General features: G+C 38.1%; 1 protein-coding gene across 1 annotated transcript; it reads left to right on the forward strand.

Moving 5' to 3' along the window:
• Nucleotides 1–360: 360 nt before the first annotated feature.
• On the forward strand, nucleotides 361–1,238 carry LOC129730861 (mantle protein-like). The gene is made up of 2 exons (XM_055690451.1): nucleotides 361–563; nucleotides 630–1,238. The coding sequence occupies exons 1-2, from the start codon at nucleotides 558–560 to the stop codon at nucleotides 1,164–1,166; spliced, it is 543 nt and encodes a 180-aa protein (XP_055546426.1). The 5' UTR covers nucleotides 361–557; the 3' UTR covers nucleotides 1,167–1,238.
• Nucleotides 1,239–14,484: the final 13,246 nt, after the last annotated feature.

Genomic DNA, 14,484 nt, shown 5'->3' on the forward strand with positions numbered 1-14,484 from the left:
ATCTTACTGAATGGACGATAACGATGAGCAAATTTATAAAGGTTGAATAACGTTATCACTGCACTTGCAAGCGTTGTGTGATCATAAAACCGCGATCCGTTATCATTCGTTTATGATGCCGGTTTTGTGTTATCGGATTAAACAAGAGTTTGGATGTGATTAGGAGCACGTGAGAATCTATTTAATTTTTTTTTGCACGACGATGAAGTTTTTTTATACAACATACCTATGAGTTCAAAAACAGAAAAAGAAACAAAAACACTGCAGGAAATCTTTTTCTTCAGAGAAAATATAATAACTACGTATTTCACACGATTTTAGACAGCCGTGACCTTCATCATCGCAGCAGCGTACCATGCTCTGATGGCACCTTTTTAGTGTCATCATTTATTGATGAGGACAAGTAACTCAGCAAGCTCTTTAAATTGGATAAGTTTTCTGCTCGCAACCAATAATCACGTATATAAAAGGACTCGACGTTGGGTCAAAAAGTATCATTCGTTTCTTTCCAATTCAACGGTTAAGAGTGCACTACAATCAAAACTGTAGCTTCCACCATGAAGGTAATAAAATGCATCTCTGAATTATTAAATCCATAGTTAATTTTTCTTTATTTCAAATCCGTTCAGGCGTTCATTGTGTTGTCCATGGCTTTGGCTATCGCTTCCTGCGCAGCAGTCGACGATTCCACTAGTAAGAAAGAAAAACGTGGCCTCTGGGAATTGGGCGATGATCATAGCAACTTCGGATATGATGATCACCATCACCACTATGACGACGATCATCACGAACTGAAGCACATTTCCACAACCATTACCAAGAAAGTCCCGGTCCCATACCCAGTTGAAGTTGAGAAACACGTCCCTTTTCCAGTGAAGGTCCCTTATCCGGTTCATGTCGAAAAGAAGGTTCCAGTTGTTGTTGAGAAAAAGGTCCCAGTCTACGTTGAGAAGAAGGTTCCAGTCCATGTCAATCGTCCAGTACCATACCCAGTGGAAGTGAAAGTTCCCGTTGTTCAAAAGGAATACGTCGAAGTGCCGAAACCATACGCAGTTCATGTTGAGAAGCCAGTTCCCGTGTACGTGCAGAAGCCAGTGTATGTCGAAAAACCTATCCCAGTGACGGTGCACATCAAGGAGCACAAGAAGCATTGGGGTCTGTTTTGAGGGAATTGTGATATGTGAATAGTTAAAACTAGGATGAATATTACCTATTTGACCCATTTAAGGGAAAATATACAACTCAAACAAGCTTAAAACTATAGCAATGAATTTTGAACTAAAACTACTAAAAAAATAGCCCTGACACAAACGGAAACAGAATATTTTGACAAAAACGAATGTTCGTCGAATTTGTTATTTGTTTCCAGATTCAATTCATTCCATCCACGGGTACCGGTTACACCATTTACAGCACTGAACAGCATCTGTTGAGACTATAGGTAACAGCTAGGAAGAGAAGAGCGGCTGTTACGGCTAAGTTTTTTTCCACCTCCCGTCCAACATTCTGATTTCGGAGGTGGAGTCCCGCTTGTTTCATGGCCTCTAGAGTCAAAAAATGAGCCACACATTAGCTGATCCGTTATATGAATCTGTGTCCGGAAGGATCGGTGGACAGTGGGTTGTACTAATTCGAGCTAAAGTGAGGCCAATAAATACAAATTTCAAGAGATCTGGGTAAATGGATTTCTGTCATGATCGAAATCACCAAAGTTCTTCCGAATAAGTTACGCGTTGCAGTGTCAAAAGTCAAGCAAGTAAACGAGACGGCTGCTTGTAAGTTGATTTTCACGCGGGAGTACCACGTGTCCATTTCAGTTCATCTAAGTCTGACTGTCGTGAATCTGTTGAAGACTGGAACAGGCCGTTTCAAGGACTCCAGTTTTCAACCAATTCTGATACTGGATTGCAAACTATTGCATGCGGTACCACTCGACAAGGGTGAGTAGCTCTTTGCACTGATAGATATTTATTTTTGGGAGTATTTTTCTTATCGAGTGCCTATTGATGATTGCGATATATTTAGAGCCGAAACTGTTTGATTTATCAGTAGTTTGTGCTCTTCAAAGTTGTAAATATTAATTTTGTTTTACAATAATCTTTTTTTTTTTCAAATTTCAACCTATTTTCTTTTTTGTCTTTACGTTCAAACAACTATCAATCAAAAAATAAAGATTTTCTAAAATTACTTTATTTTAGATACATATTCGATTTTGATATTTTTTTTGTGTTCAAAAAATTTTCTTGTGCTACGTTGAATATTTTTTTTGGATCCCTTGGCCTTAGTGCCAAAGAGCGAAACAAAACAATACCATTTTTACATAAAACGCTCTCGAAAAAAAAGCCGTGATAAAAATGGCCCAAAATGGCATCTCTAGTCCACAAAAACATAAAATAAATTGTAGAAAAATAGTGCGATGTTTTTATGGAATTATATCTATGCGTTCCATTTACAGGCAAAACTCAGTTTTACGCCCTGCTTAAAATTTGATCTATACATTGAGTAGGCCAAGTGCCTATTATTGAAAAAAGTATTTCTAGAGTCAACACAGTTGTTTGATCGGTATGGCGTTCACGGTAAAACGGTGGATATCCTTCCGAAAAGATATAGAACGTAAAACACAAAATTAAAATAATTATTTTCTTTTTGATATTTTTTTTATGTTTATATTTCCAAATTCAGTTAACTATCCTTGTTCAACTAACAATGTGTAGTTTTCGTTAAAAAAAATCTGGTGGGATTTTGGAGATATTTGATTCGTAATCATATTTTTGTATTTTTATTGTATTTAGTATTTTGTATTATTTTTTTTTGTCATACGTAGCACGTTTTTTTCATGAAGAACAATATGACTGTCTACAACTTTGTCGAAAGCACTATACCAGTTAAATGGACCATATAGGAATTGAAATTTTTCACTCATTTTGTTTTGTCCTTTTTTCTCCAGGAAACCGTAAATGTTTAGCTTACATTTTGTGGTTTTCATTAAAAAACAAAAGAGCTTTTTGAGACAATAAAATAAATGGGTAAAAATGATTTTTCAAGTGTATATATATATAATATTTATTTTATTTATATTTTTCGTCTTCGACATAAAACATCGTACAGACAATTTAACTTCTAATTCTTAGTCTAAACACATATATCGACACACCAAAATCAAACATGTTACCACATCATTAAAATAATTACAACAGACATCCAATGGGTTATTCATTCCATAGAGAGTGCGGTGATTTGGTCGGCGGAAAAACTCAGGTTGACGTAGCAATCGAAGGGGTGTGTTGAATCGCAATTTTCCAAGAATGTCCGCGAAATCTATTCGATCTGTTAGCACATCAAATATTAGCATACGTTGGAGGAAAACTCGTCTACTTGACAATGTGGGCAAATCGATCAACATACAGCGGCTTTCATACGATGGTAGGTTAGTTCTGTCCCTCCAGTTTAGAGATCGAAGAGCATATCGGAGAAAGTGTTTCTGAACTTGTTCTAACCGGTTGATGTGTATTGCATGATACGGCGCCCACACTTGCACCGCATATTCCAGGACACTGCGCACGAACGAGCAATACAGTATCTTTAGCGTGTAAATATTGTCGAAAAATTTCGAATTTCGCTTCAAAAAACCCAATAGAGAGTAAGCTTTAGCCGTGACTGCAGAAATGTGCTCCGTAAACCTTAATTTGCTATCGACAAGCACTCCTAAATCTTTCACTGTGGTCGTGCGGGCCAAGCTCGTTGAAGCCATTTTGTACTCGAAGGCAATCGGTGCACGCAAGCGGCTGAATGAGATCACGCAACATTTGGTCACATTGGCTTCCATTCCGTTCAAGCCACACCATTCCAGAAGCATGTCGATATCCATTTGGAGCGCACAACAGTCAGCCTCCGTTGTGACTACACGGTAAAACTTGAGGTCATCAGCGTACAATAATTTTGGAGATTTCAGCTTCGTGCAGAGATCGTTTATAAACAGTATGAACAACAAAGGGCCCAGAATACTGCCTTGAGGTACTCCTGAAAGAATCTCAAAAGGTGTAGAATACGTTTCACCTACCTTCACCGAAGAATTACGTCCGGTAAGGTACGAGGAAATCCATTGTGTCAGCCACTCTGGAAGTCCTATCCGCTTAAACTTTTCAACAGGTAAAGTATGTGGCACCTTGTCGAATGCTTTGGCAAAGTCAATGTAAATCGCGTCAATTTGCTGCCGTTTTTCCATCCGATTTACAAGGGTCGAAACATAACTCATCAAATTTGTCGTAGTAGATCGCCTCTGAACAAATCCGTGCTGATCAGCTGAGATAACGTGTTCAACAGATTGGTAGAGCACATCGTGTACCATGTTTTCGAAAACTTTTGGCAAACAACTTAATATAGAAATTCCGCGATAATTTTCTACATCGTCGAGCGAACCTGATTTATGAATCGGTATGATTGAAGCGGATTTCCAAACGGTGGGAAAGCATTTTTCACTCAAAGAACGGTTGAAGAGTATACTTACAGGCAAAGCTAGAGCACTTGCACAATTTTTGACAACGAATGGTGGCAATTGATCTGGTCCAGGGCCTTTCGATCCGTCGATGGATTGAAGTTTGAGCAGAACATCATTGGGCGGAAAGTTCATCCGAGGCATATTTAAGTCGAACTGCGGAATACTGCTCAAGTATGTTTCAGTCAAAGGTGGTGAGTTATTACTTGTCACACTCTGAAAGAAAGACGAGAACATATTCGCAGAATCCAGTGGCGTAGAGGCACTCACTCCCTGGTAACGAGTGTTCTGAGGTATTCCTTTCGTTGATTTCCGGTTGTTGATGTATTTCCAAAACGATTTATGGTCAGCTTTAACGTCATTTTCAATGCGATGAATGTAATCACGAAAACATCTTGCGTTCAAAGAGTTGTACTGAGCCTCTATTTCACGCATTTCAGTTTTCAGTGATTCACCCCTGTGTTTGAAATACCGTTTTCTAGCTTTCCGAAGCCGGTTTCGAAGATTCCGAATATTTGCGTTCCACCATGGCATATTTGTGTGCAGTTTTCGTTTAGTTCTTTTCAACGGTATATTCGTCCGGGAAACTCTAAACAATTCGCTGTAAAAATATCAATGGCTGCATCAACTGATCCTACCGTCATTAATCGATTACAGTCTAATTGTTGCATGCTCTGATTCAACACAGTGAAATCACATTGGTTAAAATCGAGCCGCTCTATTTCCTCATCAATAAAATTGAGCTCAACATCTAATCTCAGCACAATCGGTTTATGATGTCTGTCCATGGTTAGTAAGGGTCTCGGTGGCTCAAAAATATCTGCACAAGCTGTACTATTGGTAAAAACCAAATCGAGCAGCCTGCCATTGTCAATAACAAAGCGGTTCTGTTGCTGCAATCCAGTGAGCAACATACATTCCACCAGGTCAATTCAGGCTCGGTCGAAGCATTTGTCGGTAAATAGCAGTGTAAGTCGTCGTCATATAGCCAGCATAAATTTGGCAGATTATAATCACCCAGTACGAATATTCTATCATCGTCTTTAGCGAGTGAAGTCAGCTGCTGAATACAAGCTGAGTGTGTCTCATAAAGTACAGGATTTGAGTTTGGAGGTAGGTAAATTGAGCAAACAAAAATCTTGCTATTCACCAGCTCAATGCTAACAGCATTGCAGCATATTTTAGGAAAGATAAAACTATTATCTACAACATTGCTGAATTAGTTGCGATTGAAATAAATACCCTTAGCACAAAATGCCGTCGTTAATTCAGAAAAACATTTGTGCAAATTTTTCAGCCAGATCAAAAATATCATTTAACATATATATCACAATTAGGACATTTTTTATGGAAATGTTTTCACCTTTCGAACGATTAAAAATCGAACAAGTATCCAATAGGGGCTATTCATGTACCCCTTGTGGAGATATTTTGTCTAATTTCAGGCAACCCTCTCTCCCTTCGTGAAGAAACGTTCATAAAAATACTCGAAACCCTCTCTACTGTGCAAAAAATCCTATAACCTCTCTCATCTCTTCCTCAATCGCTCCCGCTTTCTCTATCCTTTTCTCTCTCATTCTCCCTCTGTTTTCTCTCTCTCTCTCTATCTTTCTCTTTATTTATCTCTCTTTCTTTCTTTTCCCTCTTTATCCGTCATTTTGTCTTTCTCTTTATTTCTCACTCTCACTCTTTTTCTCACCCTTTTGATATATCCTCTTCTCTCTCAGATTTCTCTTGCTCTCCACGTTTCTCTCTCTCACTCCCTCTCTCCTTCTCTCTCTTTTAATCTATTTTTATTCGTGGCTCTTTGGTTAGCGTTGACGATCGCCAAGCTCTCCTACACGGTTGTAAAGTCTGGTTCGATTCCCGATCATGTTGAAGATCTGTTTGAGCTGGAAATTTTCCCGACTCAGCACTGGGGCACGGTGTATCGTTTTCCTTATCCTACAACATGCAAAACGTTCCAAAACAATATCGATAACGAATTCTGTCAACTAATCAAGCCCCACAGGTTAACGTGCGATATTGTTGTTCTCTCTCTCTCTCTCTCTCTCTCTCTCTCTTTCTTTCTTTCTTTCTTTCTTTCTCTCTCTCTCCTTTTCTCTCTCTCTCTCACTCTCTCTTTCTCTCTCTCTCTCTCTCTCTCTCTCTCTCTCTCTTTCTCTCCTTTTCTCTCTCTCTCCCTTTCTCTCTCTCTCTCCCTCTTCCTCTCTCTCTCAATCTCTCTCTCTCCCTCTTCCTCTCTCTGTCTCCCTCTTCCTCTCTCTGTCTCCCTCCCTTTTTCTTTTTCTCTTTCTCTCTCTCTCTATCTTTTTTCTCTCTTTCTTTTGTTTCCTCTCTCACTCTATCCCACTTTGTCTTCCTTTTTCTCTTCCTTCCTCATTCTTCCCCATTCTCTCTTCCTCTTTTCACTCTATTCATTCTGACCTCTACTCATCTCACAATTTTGATTTCCTAAGAAGTAGAGAATTGCAGCAAAGTTGTTCAAAAGGTCAAGCGAGGATTCAATGGGGAATGCTACGACTACGTGGCGCTATTGTGCATGCAATTCATCGTACTTTGACCTTAACTTATCCCGTGACTTTTACCTTCTAGTAAGTATCGGTCTTCGGTCAATGCCAGCGGAAATTTTTCTTCAATAATACGTATCACATGTCCACCACAACTGTTTTTATGCCGATTGTAAAAAATTTTTCGTATCTTTTCAAATCAAAACCTGTGGTCAAAAGAATTTTATCCAATTGATTCAGCAAAAAAAAAAGTCTTCGATTTTTTTTTAAATTTTGAGCGCAGAGTTGCTGAATATTACGATTTTCTAAATTGTTGGATTCTCAAAATAGATTCTTTTCGTAGCACTCAAAACTGAACCCTGAATTCTAGCGCAAAGTAGTGGTCTTATTCCCAACCAAACTGTCCATTAACGAAAAATCCTTTACCTCCTGACTTTTATAAAGACCACAACTTTAAGGATTCATGAATTAAAGTAAGTAGATGATACTGAAAACATCCTGCTCACCAACACCACGCTGTGACAGAGTACTGAACTATCAGCCAAACACAAGCAATTGACTTTCTGAACAACTTTCCTGAAGACCGCAGCTTTCTAATTGGTTAAAATAAATTTAAAACAAAATACTCAGAACTTCAAACACATTTAAAGTTGAATTTGATACGAAACTGAATACCAACTAAATGACTTTGTCCTCCTGAAAAACTTTGCTGGAATCAACAACTCTCTATGTTGTCGGAATTGCGAGATAGAGTGACATAAATCTGGTGATGCTAAACATTCCGGGGTGATACAATATTCCAACTGAGTGTTGCAACACCTAATGAAGCGATTCCCAACCCAAGCAGCAAAATTTGTTTCGATTATGAACTTTGTGCATCACAGCAACAAATTCTTACGCGAAATTAAGTTGCAGTTACATCTCAGTTTCTTATACAATGACAAAAAAAGCGCAGGAGGTGGAGCCAATTGCAACATTTTCGTTGTTTCAACACAAGTTTCAAGAAAGAAACCGCAACTAATGCATGGAATTTAATAACAACATGGTAAATGCTGCATGGTAAAATTTCAGCTACGAAGATGCATCGTAATAGCAACTAGGACGCAATAGAAACTTCATGGCGTTGTGGTAAGAATGGAAAGAGATTGTCTGTATAGCGATTTATCTTCGATTATTTCCAGAAATGTGAGGATTCAACTCCAGTTATCAATTTCTATTCACTTTTCTCGTTTGTACTATTTACGTCATTTGCTGTAGAAACACTTGCAAGTTCATGGCTCAGTTTCAAATATTGCTTCCCTTATCATGCTAATGGTCATTACCTGTTTTAATTTTGCTTCTTCCATTCATCAGTACCTCAGCGTGATAATGAAATTCAAAGCAATTTATCACATTTCGTTTTAGAGACCCACACTCTTTGGACGACTTCCAATCCTGGTATCCAAAAGATACAACGCAGTAAATAACCTCATCTCAAAAACAAATGCAAGGCGAACGATCGAGCAAAAGTTGCTGTTACATGGCTTCAGAACATGACAGCAACTTTTAGAAGTATTTTTGTGTGTTTGTTTTTTGTATCTCGCAAGCATCACGTTGGCAACCTATATGCTCCACCAACTAGATCTATTCAGTGAAGGGTAGGTTTCCAAATGCCGTTTACACGTTTCAACAACAAATCCAACCTCGCGAATTACGTTGTTGGTGTGACGATTTTTGAAGCAGCGATGCAACTTTAGTTGTTGTTTGTTTCTTTACAATTTCATCGTAGCAACAAAAAATGTTTCTTAAAACCTCGGGATTTCATTAGTGCAACAAATGATCACAATTAATTTTTTTGTTATGTTTCAATTGTTGCTTGGGAACTTCTGGCTGGTATTTTCGGCACAGTTCCGTGTATAAAGTTAACATGAGACCGTTCTCATATATTCGTTTGACTAGGTAAGATTTAAAAGACCGTTTTTATAAAGGTCAAAGTTGCATAAAGTAATACATTTTTTAACATCGAAAAAGTAACTTTTATCGAGTTAATGAAAAGCTCAATTTTGCGATTGACTGTACCTTTCTAGAAGAAAGGCAAAAAATACTTACAAAAATCACGGAAGTGTTTTAAGGATTGATAGTTTGGAATATATCACATGGGTTAAAATTAGCTTCGCTATATTAGAAACCACAGACTATTTTTTTAAAGGCGCTTTGGGCATCACAATATTTCGGGAATAAATAAATATTTACATAACAAAATCATTTTAATCTATCAGTTTTTAGTGTGTAATTCAATATTGTATATAAATTAAACTAATTACTCTCAGAATGGCTTAGAAGCGCATTCAAATAGTTCATGGTAGTATCATGTTTGTTCAGAGCTAAATTCTGCCTAATAGCGTCCAATCCTGAATAAGTCCCATCAGACGTTTCAAAAATGCTTCCGTCTAGCTCACACTTCCAAATTATCAACTCATAGCTGCCGTGGTTGTCCATGCGAGCCGTTCGTCCCTTGATAAGTGCTTCTTCTTCAGGATCGGTCGAGAAAAACGTCTGAATGATATGCATGCCACCGTGCTTCTCGACGACGTCACTGGATTTAAAGTCGATTCCTTGGATCATTTTCTTGGTTATTAAAGTAATGGTTCCAGCAACGCCCGCTTCATCAATGTAGCGATTCCTCAGTACGGCGGTTTGCTCTGTTAACACGTTTAAGTTCCTCATATCTCTGATATAGTCGAAATAAAATTGCATCGCGAATTCTTCACTTTCAAAACAAACAAGCACGGCTCGGTTTTCTGCTATCACGGTTTTAACGCGATTTAGGATTGCCAACATCCATTCCCGGCAGTCGTATACCAAACGAAAATCACTTAACTGGTTAAAACGCAGATTGAAAACTCCGGAGCATGTCGGCATAATCGATGTTTGGTTAATGTTCAAAAGATCTCGAATCGATTTTTGGCTGGTTGGCGATGTGCTGCAATCACCCAGAATTAAAGAATACCTTCTCAGAAGCTGAATGCATGAAAAAGAGCCACAAGGCAACAGAATGTAACCGTAGTTTACTTCATTGTCTACTTTAGTCTTGTAATTTGACGCGCATAGACGAAAATAGTTAAATACATTGCTATAATCATAACAATATTCGTTCATGTATTTTTCCCCGTTCTTGCGAAGGATGGTGCCTTTAGGACTGAGTTTGTAATCATTATTCACTGGCGACTTGTGAACACGTATAGCACATTGGATCATTTCTTTTAGATGTTCATCGAACAGTTGTTTGAAGGTGTACTCTTTAATTGCTACGAATGGTGAATTTAACAAAATTGTCAACCGCTTGTCATTGGTCATGAGAGTTTGGAATTCTTTTTCTTTTAACATTGCTTTTGAACCGATGAAATCATAGATCAAATTTACGATGACGTAGATATTGTTGTTTAATACTTCTGTTGACACAAGATTCCATATTTTCTCTTGAATTGAATTCAACCCCGGTAGCGTCGTCACTGCCATATTTATGTTTTCCGAATTACTTGCACATTCGTATAACCAATCAGTGTCATTCATTAGGAGAACTGAATTGGGCGCATCTTTAAAAAACGATTCTTTTCGCTTTTGTTCTTCTTTGGTCAACAACATTTGCGTGAAAATATTTCCCAGTTCCGTATGATCAATTACATAACTGGTACATTTTTCGATTGCACCATAAAAAATGGAATGTTCAACGTTAAGTAAGGAAAAGAACTGCTGGAAATGTTGTGCATTCCTTGATGCCAGAAAGCCATTGCGATGAACTACGCGTGGCTCATGACCAGTCAACGCCAACAAAGCGGCCGTCAAACCTAAGACCAAGGATTTACCTTGTCCATTTAGAATCAGTGCTAGATGATTTATAACGCCATCAGTCGCTTGATCAACACTCAGAAGTCTAAGTATGCAAAGAATCTGAACGCAACGAGGAGTGAACCGTTCTTCGGTTTTTGATACTTCCTTGGATTTAAAAGTGGACCAAACAGCTGCCACCCCTGCTAGGAGTTTTGGTATTTTTTCTCGTTTGTCTTCGTTGGTCCAAGTTGGGAATGGCTTCTGGAACTTGATACCTAACACTTTGTTAGCAACTCGTGATACTCTCGTAGTATATTCTGAAACTAAAAAAAAAAAAACATTAAAATTTGAGTATGAAAATCGATAAACATTTTTACCGTCGAGCGGATCATCAACTAACTCGTGAAAAGCCTCGTCATATTTAAGGTAGGCGGAACGTAAAATTTCTATCTCGGCTGCGACATTCAACTTGTCGAACAGTTTCAAAGCTTGGTCAATATCCATTCCTTTTTGTTCGCGAACAAATCGTGGCAGTGATTTCTTGGTTCGATCAATTTGTTTTGTAAAATCGGCATGAGAACTAATATTATTCAGATTTGCGAAAGGTTTCATCTGTTCGTCCAGAAACAATTCAAATGACTCATAATTAGCTTGTTCTTTGAAATCCACGCAAGACTTTCTAACGGCTTCAAGAAGTTCTCTAGAGGTAAAGATCTGATCCATTTGAGATAATTGAGCATTTGGATTCCACTGGACCTTTGATAGCTGGTTTTTAGTGGCTGATAGCATGGCTAGCAGCACTTCGATTATATAATGCTTTGGGTATGCAGAACTCTCAACAAGCTTTGATACTACGTTAATAAAGTTTTTCACTTCTATGACTCGATAGGTTTTATGCTTTGTATCGGTCCACTTGTTATCGATTAGTTCAATAAACTCCAAATCAACTAGTGAGTTCATTTTTCTCTCCGGAAGAAAAGCTTTGACATACCAATCGAATTGAATTTCATTTAAATCTGTCAACAGCTCACAGTATGATTTAAAAAAGGATGCCATAGCTTCTGGGGCGATAATTTTGTCCAAAGCATCCGAAGCAATTTCCAGCAGGAGCTTCTCCAGTGATTCCATCTCCGGTAGATGGATTTTGGAAGGGATTACAGTTATAATATCTACTCTGTGTTCCCAATAGTTGCTGAACTCTTTTGTCAAACCTTGGAAGCCACTTGGAATGAAATTAGCATTTATGAAGTTCAGTTGTTTTTGCACTATCTCGTGGTCAATTGTGGAGCAATCTTTCTGTCTCAGAATGGACGTAGCTTGTACTATGAAGCGGGCTGTAGTATGAGTAATTACACGAAGCATTTCCATCTGATCGGGGTTAGCCTTAAAAAAAAAATTCACGTAGCTCTCAATGATGGTTTCTAAGCAATCGAATTCATACTCCGCTGGCAGAACATGAAACAAAACATCATCCAAAAGACAATACCAAATGTACTTTTCGTCAGCTAGTTTTATTGAATTGTTCTGAATCTCTCCTTCACCACATTGAATCGATTTCAAGCATGTCATGAATTGCTGACATATTATATGCGGTTTTCCTTCTTCAAAAAAATTGACAGTGTACTCGAAGGATTGATTATCACTATTATGATTCAAATCAAACTGATTTAAGAGTTTAAAGATGAAGAAGTATTCCCGCTCCAAACACTTTGTTAACACATTCTCAGTTTTCCAAGTAATCTTTTCGCTCGAATGCCATCCCGAGTTGTCACTAGTGAGTAGATCGGTCGCTCTATGATCTGTTTTGCTACCGATTTCAATGATCAATTCTTGTAAGCTTTTTGTCAAGAGATGTAAATTCTTATTGAATAATCCATTATCTGCAAGCAGGCTTGTTACTGTTAACTTCTTCACAGATTTGATCCATCGAGCAGCAAGGTCGGCTAGCGGCTTCTGAAATATATTCTCCTTCAGCTCTCTTGTCATATCAGAAAATAAGGCGACATCTTTGTGTTGAACGATGATTATTCGATCATTACTGCAATCGTGCAGGAAGCTGCCTAAACAGATCGGCGCTATTTCCAATAGTTGCTTCCTGTATGCTGTAGTGTTTTCATCTAGCATTGAGCGTAATTGAGCGATCATTACTGCACAAGGTGCTATCGTCTGATGATGATCAAAACCAGCTAAAATCGTATCTCTTGCAGCACCACGAACTTCGAGTTCCAAAAATGATGCCACCGTCGAACGTAATTCGGTGCTTAGTAACTTATTTGCGTTTATTGCTTCGCAAAGCTGACTGAAGTCTGAACTCTCCGAATGGGTGTTTATTAAAAAACACAGTTGAATGTTTTCTATTGACCTTTGTTGTAAGACATTTTGAATCAAATTCATCACTGCCGACTGTCTCACTTTCCGCTCGGTGCTCAAATCATCCTGCAGGACTTTGGCAATTCTTAACTGCTGAAGCAAATTTCTTTTTGCATCGCCAAAGCCGACAGCTTGAACGATCGATTGTGGATTATCAATGCGTACCTTGGCCACGAAATTATCATCTGCCGTCATCAAACAGCCTTCGTTGTGGAGTTTAATATCCAAATCTACATGGCTGAGTCGGGCTGAGAAAGCCAATTGATCGATCTTCTTTTTCGTTGGGAACTTTTTTTTGATGTACTCCCTGCCAGTAGAATCGCGAAAAATTCCGATTAAATCGAGACACTGAATTGGCATTACGCTCATATCCTCTGATTTCTTAACAAGTGACACAACTGTTTCACTAGAAGATTTATTTTCCAAACTTCCACAATTTTCACCTATCGGAGGTGTCATTTCTTCGAAAAATATTTCACTAGGAAACTTGCAGCACTACTACTGAGCACTTATTGCCAAATGAATGATTCAAAGCGACAAAGTTTCACATCAGCACCCACTAAACTTTGTTTATTGTCTCAGCATAAATTTATAATCTCACTTTCTTGCCTCTCCGATCGTCAAATAGCTGACGTTGCTTGCTTATTAATCGTCTCTCAGAAACAAATTTGCTATTCACTTTTTCACCCGTGTTGTTCTACTAAACGATGTACCAAAACTGTTTTAGCAAGTTCACAAAATCAGTAGCATTCACTGCCAAATTAGAATTCCAGATTAGAGCGATGGAATTTTATACTTTCCGAAAGTGTAATCTTTACCTAACATTGAAGTTTAGGGTAATCAGTTTTGGTCAAAGGTATTGATTTGTTTACCCTAAAGGTGGGTGAACAATAGAATGGAAAAAAGGTGGAAACAATACCTACCCTGAAAAAGGAACTCTTCGATTTATGAAATTTCCAATTCTGCTCGAGATCACAATTTTCGATACGTTTCTAACAGTAGTAATTCTCTACAAATAACAAATAGACACAACCTTCAGTATCGAACCACAGCGTACCATGCTCTGATGACACTCTTTTGGAATCATCATTTATTGATGGGGACGAGTAAAACAACATGCTCTTTAAATTGTGTAATTTTTCGTCTACACTTGATGTCAAATCGACGTTTAAACTCAATAATCATGTGTAAAAGGATGCGACGTTGAGTTGAAAAGTATCATTCGCTTGCTATCCATTCAACAATCGAACTTGTTGCTTCCAACATGAAGGTACTAAAGTGCATCACTAAATTATTGAA

Source organism: Wyeomyia smithii, chromosome 3, assembly GCF_029784165.1.
Source record: "Wyeomyia smithii strain HCP4-BCI-WySm-NY-G18 chromosome 3, ASM2978416v1, whole genome shotgun sequence".
Classification (NCBI taxonomy): domain Eukaryota; kingdom Metazoa; phylum Arthropoda; class Insecta; order Diptera; family Culicidae; genus Wyeomyia; species Wyeomyia smithii.